This window comes from Zerene cesonia, chromosome 3 (genome assembly GCF_012273895.1).
Source record: "Zerene cesonia ecotype Mississippi chromosome 3, Zerene_cesonia_1.1, whole genome shotgun sequence".
Lineage (NCBI taxonomy): Eukaryota > Metazoa > Arthropoda > Insecta > Lepidoptera > Pieridae > Zerene > Zerene cesonia.
The window spans coordinates 858,493-872,932 of record NC_052104.1 but is presented as its reverse complement, the minus strand read 5'-3'; the positions used below and the strand labels follow the sequence as shown (position 1 = coordinate 872,932).

Below are 14,440 nucleotides of genomic sequence, written 5' to 3'. Positions count from 1 at the left end.
TAAGCTAGTCATGCAGCGATTTTCTTTAACAATGAACTCATTTCAAATACAACTATTTTGTTTGACGCATTTCTAGTGATTTCCAAATTTTACATCGCACACTAACTAAATATTATTACAAAGTCCGTTAAAGTCGCTTAAAGTGCAATAAATCAAACAGGGTAATATAAATAAATTTCGGTATATTGTATGGTTGAATGTAGGATCGTTAATAATAATAACGATGAATTAAACATTTGTTACAAAGCTTGTATAAAACAAATATATAATACGATATTGTATTCTTAACTGTTATAAATAAATGTATTTTTTTCCTTTCTGATAATTAACCTAAATAAATAAAAAGCCTTTTTTTATAATATTGTCTATACTTATTATCACAGCTATAATATCATCTAATTTACAAAATTCTCATGTCACAATATACGTTCCCATACCCCTCCGAAAGTGCTGGATCGATTCTCACGAAATGTTGTGTTCATATCGGCTTTAGGTCGGAGAAAACTGTTAGGCAGAACAGCGTTTGTTTATCTAGTAATATACAATACTATAAAGCTGAGGTTTGGCAGGCCACACAAGCTGTTTAGCTTCATGGAGCTGGTTTCAGGTTTGACCGGGAACACCTCCCCCCCACACCCCTTCCTTTTTTTCACGCAAAATAGGGGCTTAACGTCGAGTTGCGGAGAACGTGCCCGTATTAATAATTACTATGAAGCTGAAGAGTTGTTTCCTCACCCTTCCAAGATCAAGCTTTAGAAGTACGCAATGCAGCTGCATCGGCTCTGCGTCCGCGAATGTTCATTGGCGGTGGTGGTTGCATAACATTCGGGGAACTACCGGCTCAATTACCCGCTATGACATAAACAATATGGCCATTTCTTTAAATTAAATGTATTGACTCTAAGTCTACAATCATGAAATTATACACCACTTCAATAAATTTACTAATCTCATAGTAATAATCGAAAAAAGTGTAATAGAACTTAACCAACGATATTATAAAGAAAAACGATTCTTGTCAATCGATCCGCTTACAAAGACGGACCTAATTCCGTCTGATATTAGGAAAAATAAATCATCCCTTTGTTCGCTACGGAGGCGACAAAAATTATTTTCAATGGGAAGAAAAATGAACCTGCCTAATGAGCGTCCGTTATACTTATATAAAATATGTACAAGCTATTAATATTTGCCATCATTACGACATATCTACAACCATACATACTAATATGTATCTTCTTTACGTATATAAATAGCTATACGATAATTGGTCAGAAGTCTTATGCTCATGACGTTTTATGTACAATTTTTTTTTTCAAAACAGTGCTAGCAATGAAACAGATGAGCCACTTGATGTCAAGTGGTAACCTTTTCTTATAATTTTTATTTATTTTTTTTTATAACAGAGCGGGCAACCGAGCAAGTGGATCACATGAGGCAATGCCACTGCCCATAAGCATTCACAAAACTGTTATAGCTTTTGTGGGGCTGTTGCCGGCTATAGGCCGGTATAATACTAGCAACACTGGTAATTGGCTTTTCTTGAAGGTTCCTATGTTGTAATTGTTCCAGAACCCAGTCATGGGTAGATCGTTTTAATACTTTCCTGTTCGTGGAAGGAACAGATTATCTGCCTTTACCTGTTTTGTTGGGTTCTTAGAAGTTTATTTTTCAGCCATATTTAATCTCTGATGTCCAGCTGTTATCACATTAAATTTAATCCAATCGATTCAGTGGTATTCTCTTGTTGACGTAACCGACATACACAAATAACAAGTGTATTTGAACCTATGTTTCACAATTTTAGACTTAACTTAAATCATTGTTAAGAGACGATTTCCTAAAAAGCATGTATTTTAAAACTCATTTATGGTTTTCAGCTTTATGACACCTCCTGTCTAGATTACTTAAAAAAACGGTGTGACAACGACGATCGGTGTATCTTTTATATTGCTGGTTAGGCGGGTCAAATGAGCTATCAGGACCACTATTGCTCTGGTGAAAACGGCCTGAAATTGATTATATTGGGCATTAATTTCCACCCAGCTCAATCAATATCTTGCCAGTTAATAACCCTTTCAACTTCTTTATATACTGTATATAACCTTTACTGAATTACAACAATGTTATACGAAAGGTTAGCTAGTAGTCCGTTGCTATATACTAGAATATACCCAATCAAAGGAGGTATAGATCTCCTGTTTCCTCTTAACAAAGGCTTAACTATTTCGGTGATATATATGTGATATAAAGGCATGACAAACGAATGTAGCAGGATCAAATCCTGAGATGTATCTCACTCAAATCTTCTGAACTAGTATAAACTATAGTTTATAGATGGAAACTCTTTTAATTATGTACTCAAGACTTGTATACTGAATAAATGATGAAATTATTAAGGTCACTTGATAGCAAGAAAATAAATATTTTAAAAAATATATTCGTCTCTTCTGCTTTCCCTTAGTTGAAGTCTCGTTTCTTGAAGTGCCATTCTTGTGGTCTTGAAATCGTTCTCGGACGAGCGATAGCTGGATGTCTTTTGGTCATTTATAATATATTTATTATTAAGATATCTCCATTAAATGAATATGCCACTTCAAAGCTTTCTTCCAAATAAAACCAGCTAAGGATTTCTGCTATAACTTCTTTAATTTTCCCTGTATAACGTGGAACTCTTCAAAGCTGGTAGATAATGTAATGAAATGAAAAAAGCAATATATTAAAAATAACTAACCGACACGATCGAAGTCACTTTTGTTTGAAATAATTACAAAATGTTTTTGGGAAGTTTTAGTACTAACATATATAAAACACGGACCTATTTTATTGACTAGGGAAATCTTGCATTGATACCCACGGACCCAGAGGCTGAAGCCGTGGGTTATGACAGATTCCTTCCGACTTCACTGTGTTCCATCGAGTATACGTAAACATAGATAATATATTAATAATGTTCATAACAGTATCGCATGTTACTCCTGTAGGTATGGGGATCGAACCTGCGATCTATGTTAATAAAAATCAGAAGCTTCATTTGAATACGTGACAAGAAATGCAGAGGTTTGTTATGTGGAATTCAAAATCCATGGCAATTGCCGCTATTTTTACGTCACAAAGATTTTATTTCCCGAAGATTTTAACTCGATTAATTCCAGGTAATGTCCAGTGAGAAAATAACTCTCAAATACTATAGAAAATACAGGGGAACTTTCCTTTGATCTTATGTCCTGAAAATTACGAGCGACCGTTAAACTTTGATTTTTTAATTTATTAAAAATACCATGACTTAATACATTTTTAAATCTTCGATAAGCAAAGTAGAGTCACGTCCAAACTACCATATATATAGTTACTAGCTGCGCCCCGCGGTTTCACCCGCGCAAATCCGTATCCCGTAGGAATATCGGGATAAAAAGTTGCCTATATGTTATCCAGTTGTTCAGCTATCTACGTACCAAATTTCCTTGCAATCGGTTCAGTAGTTTTTGCGTGAAAGAGCAACAAACGAAAGGCTTGGTGATAGAGGAACAGACATGTCTGTCTGACACACAGACGGACAGCGAAATCTTAGTAATAGAGCCAAACCAAATTGATATTCCCTGTCCGTTGTGACATATTTTATCTTTTCGTATCAAACCCAAAAAACATTTTAAACAATATAATATTATATCAATACTCGAGACTTCATAACAATATTACGATTAAGGCTCTAACTCCCGATTAATGATATCGCTATTCTAAGCCTTTCTAAGGAATTACCATAAACCAATACGAAATAAGTTTTCTTTAAGTTCCTTCTTTGCACAGAATTGTATCAGAGACTCGTAGATACATCGAAAAATAAAAGAGACTCAACTAGTCACGTACGAATGCATGCTGACCAAAGTATATATAGCTTAATATACATTTTAATTGCTTCTTCACAAGATTTTCACAGTACGTTTTAACGGACCACAGTTGAATGCGAAAATTCCTTCCATCCCTTTTCAACGGTTTGAAAATTATCAGCCATCTCTATCCAACATCCCAGACTGCTGGCATAGGACTGATCCCTTATGTAAGTCAGTGCGATGGAATCGTCCCATCGGCGAGGACGTGTAGCGCCAGACGGGAAAAATTGTTCTACGTACGATCCACGAGCAATAAACGTAAATCCCGCAAGATTTTATCTGTGAAGGATGTAAGTGATAAGTGAGCCGCTCGCAAAATTATCAGTAATGAAGTGCAACGCGGAAACTTTAAAATGAATGGATTAAATGAATTTATTAGTGGAAACAAAATATATTTCAAGTTAGTTCTGGCGCTATGAGGGTAATCCTCACACGCGGTTACTATAAACTAGTCACGATTAACGTGTAATGCCGGTTTAAAAATATACCATTTATGTCATGTCATTTTTAAATTTGTTCCTCATTTAATCTGACGGTTAAATGTGACAGTCGGAGTAAATTGTGACATGGTTTTTGTCGGACTAATTAAAGGTTTAAGCAGTGCTATGATGAAAAGAAGACGTTAGTGAAATTAAATATAATATAGTGGTTGTTAATTAGTAGATATTAATGATGGCTGATCTGAAGAAAATTAAGTGGCATACGTATTTTTTGAATGCGGTTATGCTTTTCGTCACTATGATTTATGGTGAGTGTAGATTCTTTTGAGATTACTTTTATGTCTAGGATTATAAAGAGCATTCTTCCGCTTTTTGATAACGGTGTTTCTATAAGCAACGTTATAGATATCTGAGTGTTTCTTAATAGAAGATGTAATATAATTCTTCTGTGGGCATTTTTTTTATCAAATAGAATAAGAATTGTATTAATTGTTATTTGGAGAATATATTGATTAAACATTACATAGTCTGGTCATAATTACAAAAAGTTATTAACTCAAATATCTATATAGTATGTATATATAGAATAAAATCGTTATTTTTTTATTATGGATTGTATGCACAATGCATTTTTGTTTAGTTCTTGGCTTCAACGGTGGATTTTATAAATAATACAACTATTTACTAATTGGCTCTCATGTTCTCTCTCGGCTCTCAATTTCATCAATAAGTAAGTCTAATTATAATTCTCGAAGGATGGAAAATAATACAATATACTATAATGTATTAAAATCTTTAGTAAACTACACTTTTAATAAACCAAATATAACAAAAATTTTATCAAATGAAATTGTTAGTGAAACATTAAATTCAATTATTCACATAATTAACAAACAGCATTCGGTCTTGAAAATAAAGGTCTTAAAACCCTCTTTACGTTGTTTAAATTATTTTCTATGGCCATGGAGGTACAGTTGATTTTATATTTGAATTCATTACGTTTAATTCGTGCACTTCACTGTTAATTAATTAAGAACATTCTAGAAATACAAATTCTGCTAAGACCAAACCTCTAATACCTACGTTTTTCAACATTTCACATCATATTTTTAAAAGCTTTTGCCCGCGGCTTCGGACGCGATAAATTCGGTGAAGTTTTATAGATATTATTATAACTTTCCTCTTGAATCACTCTATCTATTAAAAAAAATCAAAATCCGTTGCGTAGTTTTAAAGGTTTAAGCATACAAAGGGAAATAGGCACAGAGAAATCGACTTTGTTTTATAGAAGTGATACTGAAGTAAAATGAGGTATCAACCATAATGTCGAATTGAATAATGAAAAGACGACGAATCCGTGAATAAATCGCGTTTAAAATCCGTTAAAAAGGCTTTCCCAGTAGTCCTAAATGTATTATACTCGCGTGAAATCAAACACAAGAAAATACTATACATTTATTATATTATAGATAATTGGCTGTTCGTCTCAGTTTCGACCGTGGTATATAATATATAGCTTATGTCAGTCAGTGAAGTTGCAGTTTTCTAATGGTGAAAGAAATTTTGAAATCGGTCCATTGGATTTTGCGTGAAAACGTTACAAACATACATAAGTTTCCTCTTATAATATTAGCGTAGATTATTTCTGAAATGCGTTTTAATCCGTCTTTAATTTCAAAAATTATCTCTCAAAAACCGCGCCGTGAAAAACTAAGCTGGGAAATATTTAAATTTAGGTTGCTAGAGACGAGTTGAGTTCTGTAAAATTTAATTTCCGAAATGGGTAATGCTTTGATTAAAACATAAATTTATACCCAATATGTACTATGTAAAAGTATATTTTTTTATTTGCTAGACTTTTAGCTTCATTATCATTTAATGTTTACGTGTTTCTAAAGACAGAATTCATTCAAAATATAGTTTTGGCACGAGAAATCAATCCTAATAATTTAGTAGCCCCGTGTCATACTTTAACAAACTTTGCTCTAACTGTTTTATCTATAATCTAGAAAAGACTATTTAAATTAAAATTAATATGAATAAATAAATTAATTTTTTATTAAATTGAATATATTCGGTCAAGTGTGAGTCAGATTTACTATACTAAGAGTTCTAGGCGATTAAGCTAAACTGTAACTATAAAAAAATTGTCACCCATCTAAATACGAACGCACCAAACGTTGCTTAACCTCGGTTTTTTAATCATGTTATAGCGGAACAGAAATACATCGTCTCTTAAAATTTTCAGCTGTCGAACTGTCCTGATTCATTAGATTGTTGACAGACGGACAGACATACAGATAGCGAAGTCTTAGTAATAGGGTCTCCCGTTTAGGTAATCTTAGGTTAGGTACGGAACCGTAACAGAGACGTTAATTTTTTGTAAAATATTTTTCATTCAAAAATATAGCATTGCAGAGACAGCAAATTTACGTATCTTATATTCAACAGCTTGGTTTCATACCGAGTTTAAAATAGATGCATTTTCCCGAAGCGGCTCGTGTTCTTTTATAATGATTCGCTAGCTTTTATGCTGGTTCTCAGTCTGAGTTGTATCTTGAGTAAAGTGGATATATTGCTGAAGTACAATTTTGAGTACATTTCACTAACAATTGTCGTTTAGTAGCAATCCCGTGGATTCAATTGCATATTCTCCACGAAATTACGCGCGATATACGATCTGCGATTTCTTTCTGACTCTTATATAGGTGATTATTCGTGGTAGTTAGCCAGTCGTCATGTTCTCTCCATCTTATAATATTACTAGCCTTTGCTTGTAGCTTCGCACGTCTTTCATTCGGGGCAGTTTAAAATATGTTATTAGGTTTACATATAAACCTTCCTCTAGAATCATTTCATCAAAAAAAGCCATCAAAATCCCATGCGTAGTTCTAAAGATTTAAGCATTCGTAAGGACAGAGGTGACATTCAGATTCAAAGCTAAGCACATATTTCAATAGCTCTTGTATATACATCATAAGGATTATATAGCTAAGTTTTTAATAAAATAAAAATTGATTCAACAACAAAATGATTAATTAAATATAAGGATGTAGTAATGAAGGAGATTAATCTGTATGAAACTTATAAAATTCAGGATAATCTCGTAAGTTCCACCGAGTTCTAGAAATCTACGAAGAGTGACAGTTCAAAATAACTAGTATAAATTAGGATGTCACGCTTTAGTGATATTTTACAAATAAACGACGGCAGAAAAATATGGAGGCAATTTTTCTGCAACTTTGCTAAAGTCGATGCTACTTTAGATAAAATATTAGGGTCTAGTTACGTAGTTTGCAAAATAAGGGTCATTTGGTTGTCTTAGACCTCTATTTCGTGTGTCATGATATGACATCCATACTAATAGGCATTATAATTCTGTTTTGCCGTTAGTCTAGAGATGTTGTATTAAATTATTAAAATAAAACGCATTTTTTAAATTGTGTTCATAACTACTAGCTGTTGTCTACGAATTCACTCGCCTGGTAAAAGAAAATTAACAGTTTTCATACATGTCACATATCTAATTTAACTATAGCGCCATCTATCTTAATGAATACGGTTTTTATTACCCACCAGCTATTACCCGCGCTTTCGCTCCCGTGATAAAAGAAAATTAACGGTTTATAATATGACATATTATGTCACATTTATAATTTACCTATTACGTCATCTATCGGAATTGAGGAATTTCGGAGTGAATCAAATGTGCATTATAACGAATTCCCATGAAAGAAATGTTTTACTGCGTAAAAAGTAGCGTAGGTATGTCACTAACTACACTAACTAAAATCATACCATAACATGGCTCCGTTGCGACGTGAAAATAACAGATAAATAAGCACTGTATTAGTAAAGATTACATTTATATATATTTCAATTAATAAAATCGACTTCTTGTGTAAAGTTATAATTCAAAATATAATAAAATCGGGTATACATGATCTCCAAAACATAATAAGTAAAACACCAATATCTGTTCCACGTTGAAAACTATCGATTATAGCGTTTGAACTACTACACACACTGAACTTAACAATGTTTTTATAAGGTGAGCTATCACCACCGCCCATGAACATTCGCAGAAGTAATGCCTTTACGGTTATGCTCGACTCCCACAATAAAATATATTGTTGCAATATATATATATGCACCTACGTTTACTACTATTCCTATATAATCACTCGTTAAATGTTCTAGACAGAATTATAACATTCAAATATAAGAAAATACTAAAATATATTCAAATAAATCAAGAACTTTTAATGGAAATACCAATTTCGTTGATTCGCTTCATCTATCTGAAAGGTCATTGGGAGTGTTTCGATCGTATTGAATTTTTTATTGAAATTCATTTCTGAAGTTTTCAATTTTCTTTGCTTACATATTTATTTCACTAAAAGCTATATTTTTAGATATGACCAGGTATTTTTCTAAAGAATGCATTTCCCTTATAATTATTAGTGTCTAACTTTTCAATGCTTTAAACACCTTAGCTAAAACGCTTTTAAACGATGTTTTACCGAATCATTAATATTCTCCGTTAGATGAAAGCTTTTTTGTACTATGGGGCGAAGTTTGGAGCTTTTATATAGGTTTTTTTATCCTTCTTATAATATTATAAATGCGAAAGTATTTTTCGTCTGTCTGTCCGTCTATCAGGCTCTTCTTCACGCTTCAAATTTCCAACGGAAGTAGTCTGATTTATGCGGAATACCTGCACTATTTATTTCTCCTTGACCATGCGAGTAAAGCCGTGAGCGGAAAGCTTGTAAAATACACAAACTAAAAAACTTATCAAATCTTTCCTCTTTGCATGTGTGCAATGCATTAACCATCATCATCATTAGTCATATCATCATTCAATTGTCGTCATTGATTTTTGAATCCAGTTCCAGGTGATAAGTTTTATGTATCCTACCAGATCAGAAGATTTTATTTGTTAATCCCTTAAGGCAACCGAACCCAGAACCACTGGTTCTACGCTCGCGCTTTAATCACTGCACCAAAGTGGCGATCGATATCAGTAGAACCTCCATTATCAAGTGCAGCTTAAATTGCTCGCCTCAATAACTTATAAATTCTTACGCGCGTTCTATCAAGATTTTTATGTATTTAATGCGAAAATAAAATGAACATTCATACAATTTTATTTCATCCCAAGAGAGCGTACATTGGCTTTCTAGACACCTTTGGGTCTTGACCTAAGACGCCACTTACGTTTGAGAGCTTGGTAAATCCCTTACGAACCACTATTTCTAACGGTTCGTATAAATATTAAATAAACAACATGCAATAGGGTTTAATAGAAGATAAGGGTATAAAATAAAACTAAACAGACCTACAAAATAACGATCTTGATTCGAAAATAAATCCCTTAACATTTTTCGAATAAAATTTCTCATTTACACAATATCCGTTGAAATACATTCACTTTAAAAATATAACGAATTTCCTGAGTTATTTATGTTTGATCTGGATGTTGAATTAAATTTGTTTTACTTGGGAATGTTTTATATTAATAGCAAGTATCGAAGTACCTATCCAATATAATCAGTGAGAATTATTACGATTAATGTAACGATGAGCAAAAGAACTCCTGTTTTCGCTGGAAATTTTACATCATATTCGGCTTTTACTGTGTGATATACTTGGATTTTATTGGTAATGTGTTTTGTTTCATTGTTATTAAACATTAAAACATGTCTGTATCTTTAACAGTTTTAGTAAAAATGTAATTTGATTTAATTATTTTTTCTTATATAATCATATATCATGTTATGTAATCATGTTTCACGTTGTTTAAAATTATTTGGTTGGGTTTGCTGATGGCGACGTCCTTTTTCGTGGTAAATTGAGCCACCAGTCTTCGTTATATATATCCCGATGTAAGATGACTGGATACAAAATTAGCTAGTTGTTCGTATATGGTTACAGAACAATTGCAATTTGATATCATCGTCGGTAATGGAGTGGGTAGTCGCCTGATGGTAAGCGCTACAACCGCCCATGAATATTTGGAGTGGCGTGAGGTCGATTGTAGGCCTTACGCCTCTACAAATGGATTTTCTGACTTTAAATAAGAAATTTATTAAGAAAGGATTGATGAGATGAATAAAGGAATGGACTGGAAAGAGTAAGGAAAAGAATATGGGCCTCCCGTTCCCCCACTCGCCGAAAGAAACACAGTAGTATGCTATTAATTCACGCCGGTCTCCTGTGGGGGTGTGGTACTTCCCCGCTGTAATCTGGCGCAATTCGTGACGAAGCGTGCTTAAACAAAAATACAAAAATTCTTGTAAATATAACGTCTTCAAGATGACTTTTGTTTCGTTTGAAGATGACTTGACATGTTAAATTTTGACAGATCATTAATTAATAAAGGAATAGAAATTAAGAATATACAACAATACTATTGTTAAACAAAATACTTATGTTCCTATATTTATAATCTAAAATTCATTTCAGTCTAGACACAATGAAAAATCACCAATATAAACACAATATCAGATATTTTAAAAGATTAAAACGAAACAAAAACATCCAAATACCGTATTCCTCTATTTGTACAAGGTATTACAAATTGAACACAGAATTTTTGCTTTAAAATAAACGAGATACAAAAATTTTAACTCCGTATTATATATTCCAAATATTGTATACATTTCCAACGCGGAGTACTCACAAATAATATCACAGTAACTCAACGAAAATGAATAAAATCGAAATACAGAAAAACAAAGAAATTACGCAAACAATGATGGCTCCTTGATATTCGATATGCCTTTACCCTCATCATAATATACTGAGTATGCTCTGGCATTTTGGGAGTTCGTGTTGGTAATTGGATAATACACATATTATTTTAACGAATTCCTTTAAAATACGACAATACGTACGTCCCGATGATAAAAGGATCCAGGGGAAAACGCTGCGCTTGCTAGACTTTTAAACGATAGAAGATTTATAGTAATTATAAATAGATCCTCTTAGCTACAATCAGGATAGTCAAAAAATGTTATTTTGTCTTTCTAACTGTCTGTCTTATGTCTTGCTACCTTTTAAGATGGTGAATGATAAGACGGGAATACAGCATGTAACAGCATGTATTACCGCCTTATCGCAAGATATCACGAGTAACTATTTTCCCAATCGTTATTTATCAGTCCTTCACTGACTATCCGTCCTATTTATTCAAAATCCTTTTCAGTCATTTATGCTCTAGGATATATAACGTCTTTGTAGGTACTATATTTTAGTACGAATCTTGAATTTTTTATATTATTTCCATTGAAGAGCTTTGATAACTTTTTGCTAAAGAACCGTGACATGTCTTTTCTTTATTTGGATTTGAAATATAGAAATAAGAAATAGCAGCAAGTTCGAATTGATTTCACGAAATTACATTAAAAAACGTCACTAATAAAACTGTGATTTAATTGGTATTAGCTGTCAACGGATACCTAATTTAACTAAGTTCTTCATTTTCTAAAGTCTTAATGAGAAAAGAGACAAAGTGCATTTAGGAAATTCATTCTGTACCCGACGCTTTTGCGTCTAGAACCGATTTGAACTTTCTTAATTGTCGTGAAGATCTTTAGCTGTGAATTTTGGAAATGGATAGAGTTCACGCATTTACTGAGAATTATGCAAAATTTGGGTCAATGATAATAATTTGGATGTATGATTCTGCATTAGCGGTCTGATATTTAAGGGTTACTTGTTGGTTTTCATGTATATGTATGAAATAAAGATGTGTGAGGACTAGACCCAGCCCTATGTTACAGTAGGACAGGAGGTTTCAGTGTAGTATCACACAGAAGGTTGATTACCTATTGTCCATATGCCCCGTACCCCACTACACAAGGGACTTCAATTATATGCTTTAAACTCGAATAATATAATACCTTGGTACCTTATAATACCTACAATAATATAATAAAATACCTTGTTAGATTTCCTAGTGGATAATTAATTATTCTATAATTATCGCCAAACATTGTAGATCGGCTTAGACAACATTTAAAATTGAGTACAATAGTAATGCAACAATTCAAGTCTTGTTTATGTGAATGCATAATTTAAATATATTTAAATTTAATTACATTTTATGTGTAGGTACACTGTTGTGGATTAATAAAGAAATAAATTATAGATAAATAATTTTTAATAACGTTGTATATTTGGTTCGTAACTGCGCTATCAACTTAGCCTTCGAAGTATTGAGAAGAGACAAAATACTTGGAGGGAATTCCGACTCTGCTTTCAGACTTCTCGGTTCCGTTAAGTTTCCTAATTGCTTGCAGATTAGGTCTTTAGAAATTGCACGAGATTTCTAGTGTTTGTTAATGAGAAAAAATATAAACTTTAATCCGTAGTGCAAGTTGGCATTTTAATTACTTAATTTGCATCATAAATAATTATAGGAAACTTTTTGTTTTTGAATTCATGAAACTGACTGTTTGAAGCTCTTCTTAGATTGTTTTTTATCGATTTTCAAAATAACGCTCTTTAGCTATTATTTTTAAAATAAATTTAACTTAAATATTTATAGTATTACAATTTACGAACATTTAGTTCAAATTAACCAACAATAACATCTTCAAAACAAAATTAAATAAATATGCTGTATAAACTATTTTATAAACTCTTTTCTTGAGAAAATCTTGATCTTGGCTGGTATTTAATATCAGTTTCGCAGAAATTGACTACATAATGTTATTTCAGTTTTTGTGACACTGTATTTCGTAAATAAAATAAGATTATAACATCTTACAGGTTGTTGTTCAAGCAATTTAATACAATACATTTGAAAATAAATAATAATATCAAATACGAAATTATAAAACTCTCTCAACAGATAATACACATTTTGATAAGTCGTCCATCTTAAAATCTGATAGTGTTCTTTCAGTAATCAAGCCTTTTTTTATATCTTTTTATATTTTTGATGCCTGTAATGAGGAAGTTGTAATAAAATATTTAAACAATATTAATTTGTAATGGCCCCTAATTTTGACCGGTTTTCATATCAATCATAATCAAGGACAGTGGCATTCAAATAAAAAAAAAAATCATCGAATTCGGTCTATCCGCTTAAGAGCTGTGTGCACGCACACACACACACAATGTCAAACTTTTAAAATTTGTACTTTTGCAACAGGAGTCAAAAATAACTTACAGTTTACGCTTCACTTCAGCGCTGACAGTGCCTTTAGTCATCACGTCTCCCTGCCCTAAAATATATCTATCATCTGATTTTATTCTTCAAGTAGTTAAATAAACATCGTTCTTACATCTACTACATAAATACTCACATCCATTAGTCGTATTAACCCTTACATTGCGTATTGTATTCCACTTCCTGGACGTCCAATCGGGGCCGATTCTGTTTATCTTAATCATCTTTTTGATCTTTGACTATTATTGCTCCATATACCATTAGCCCTTTCATTTTTAGCCACTTACATTTCTGTTATATGTAACGTTTGTTGATGGAAGGGAGGAAGTATTGATTTATTTAATGGGACATCTAAACTTATATTATATACTTATATACTTATATGCTTATATATAAATACGCTTGTAATGTTTTCACACAAAAAACTACACGACAGATTTGAAAGTCTTTCTGCATAGAAAGCTGCATCTTCACGGAGTGAGATAAGCTATGTATGTACCACGGGTGAAGCCAGGGCGGACCGCTTGTGTGTTATGAGACGATATAATTGAGTATATGATAAACTGAAAAGAATTTAACACAATAATACACAAAGTGTGTATTTTTTCATTTTTCTCTTACATTTTCAGGATGCAGTTACTCTGATTTAGTTAGTATCAAATAAAAGCTACATTAAAAAATCACTTATAGCATATTCTCAATTATATTAAGATGTATTTATGCACATAGACAATGACCATAGCATTTGTACTAGATAATTCAAATAAGCACACACTGGAATTCTTAAGATTAATACAAAAATCTTCAAGCCTCTACGCAAATCTCCACAACTATTAACATAATATTTACAATGAACCTGTATATTGGAGCGAACGTTCGTTTACTATATTCTTCTAGATTGTTCGATAAATCTCTCTGATGTATGGCCG

General features: G+C 32.4%; 1 protein-coding gene across 1 annotated transcript in view; it reads left to right on the top strand.

Annotated features, from left to right (window-relative positions):
• The first annotated feature begins 4,075 nt into the window (after positions 1–4,075).
• The window catches only part of LOC119839479, a 62,293-nt gene continuing 51,928 nt past the window's right edge, over positions 4,076–14,440 (top strand). Inside the window, exon 1 of the mRNA XM_038365759.1 lies at positions 4,076–4,638. Within this exon, the coding sequence (XP_038221687.1) occupies positions 4,560–4,638 (79 nt within the window). The 5' untranslated portion in view covers positions 4,076–4,559. The remainder of the gene's footprint in view (positions 4,639–14,440) is intronic.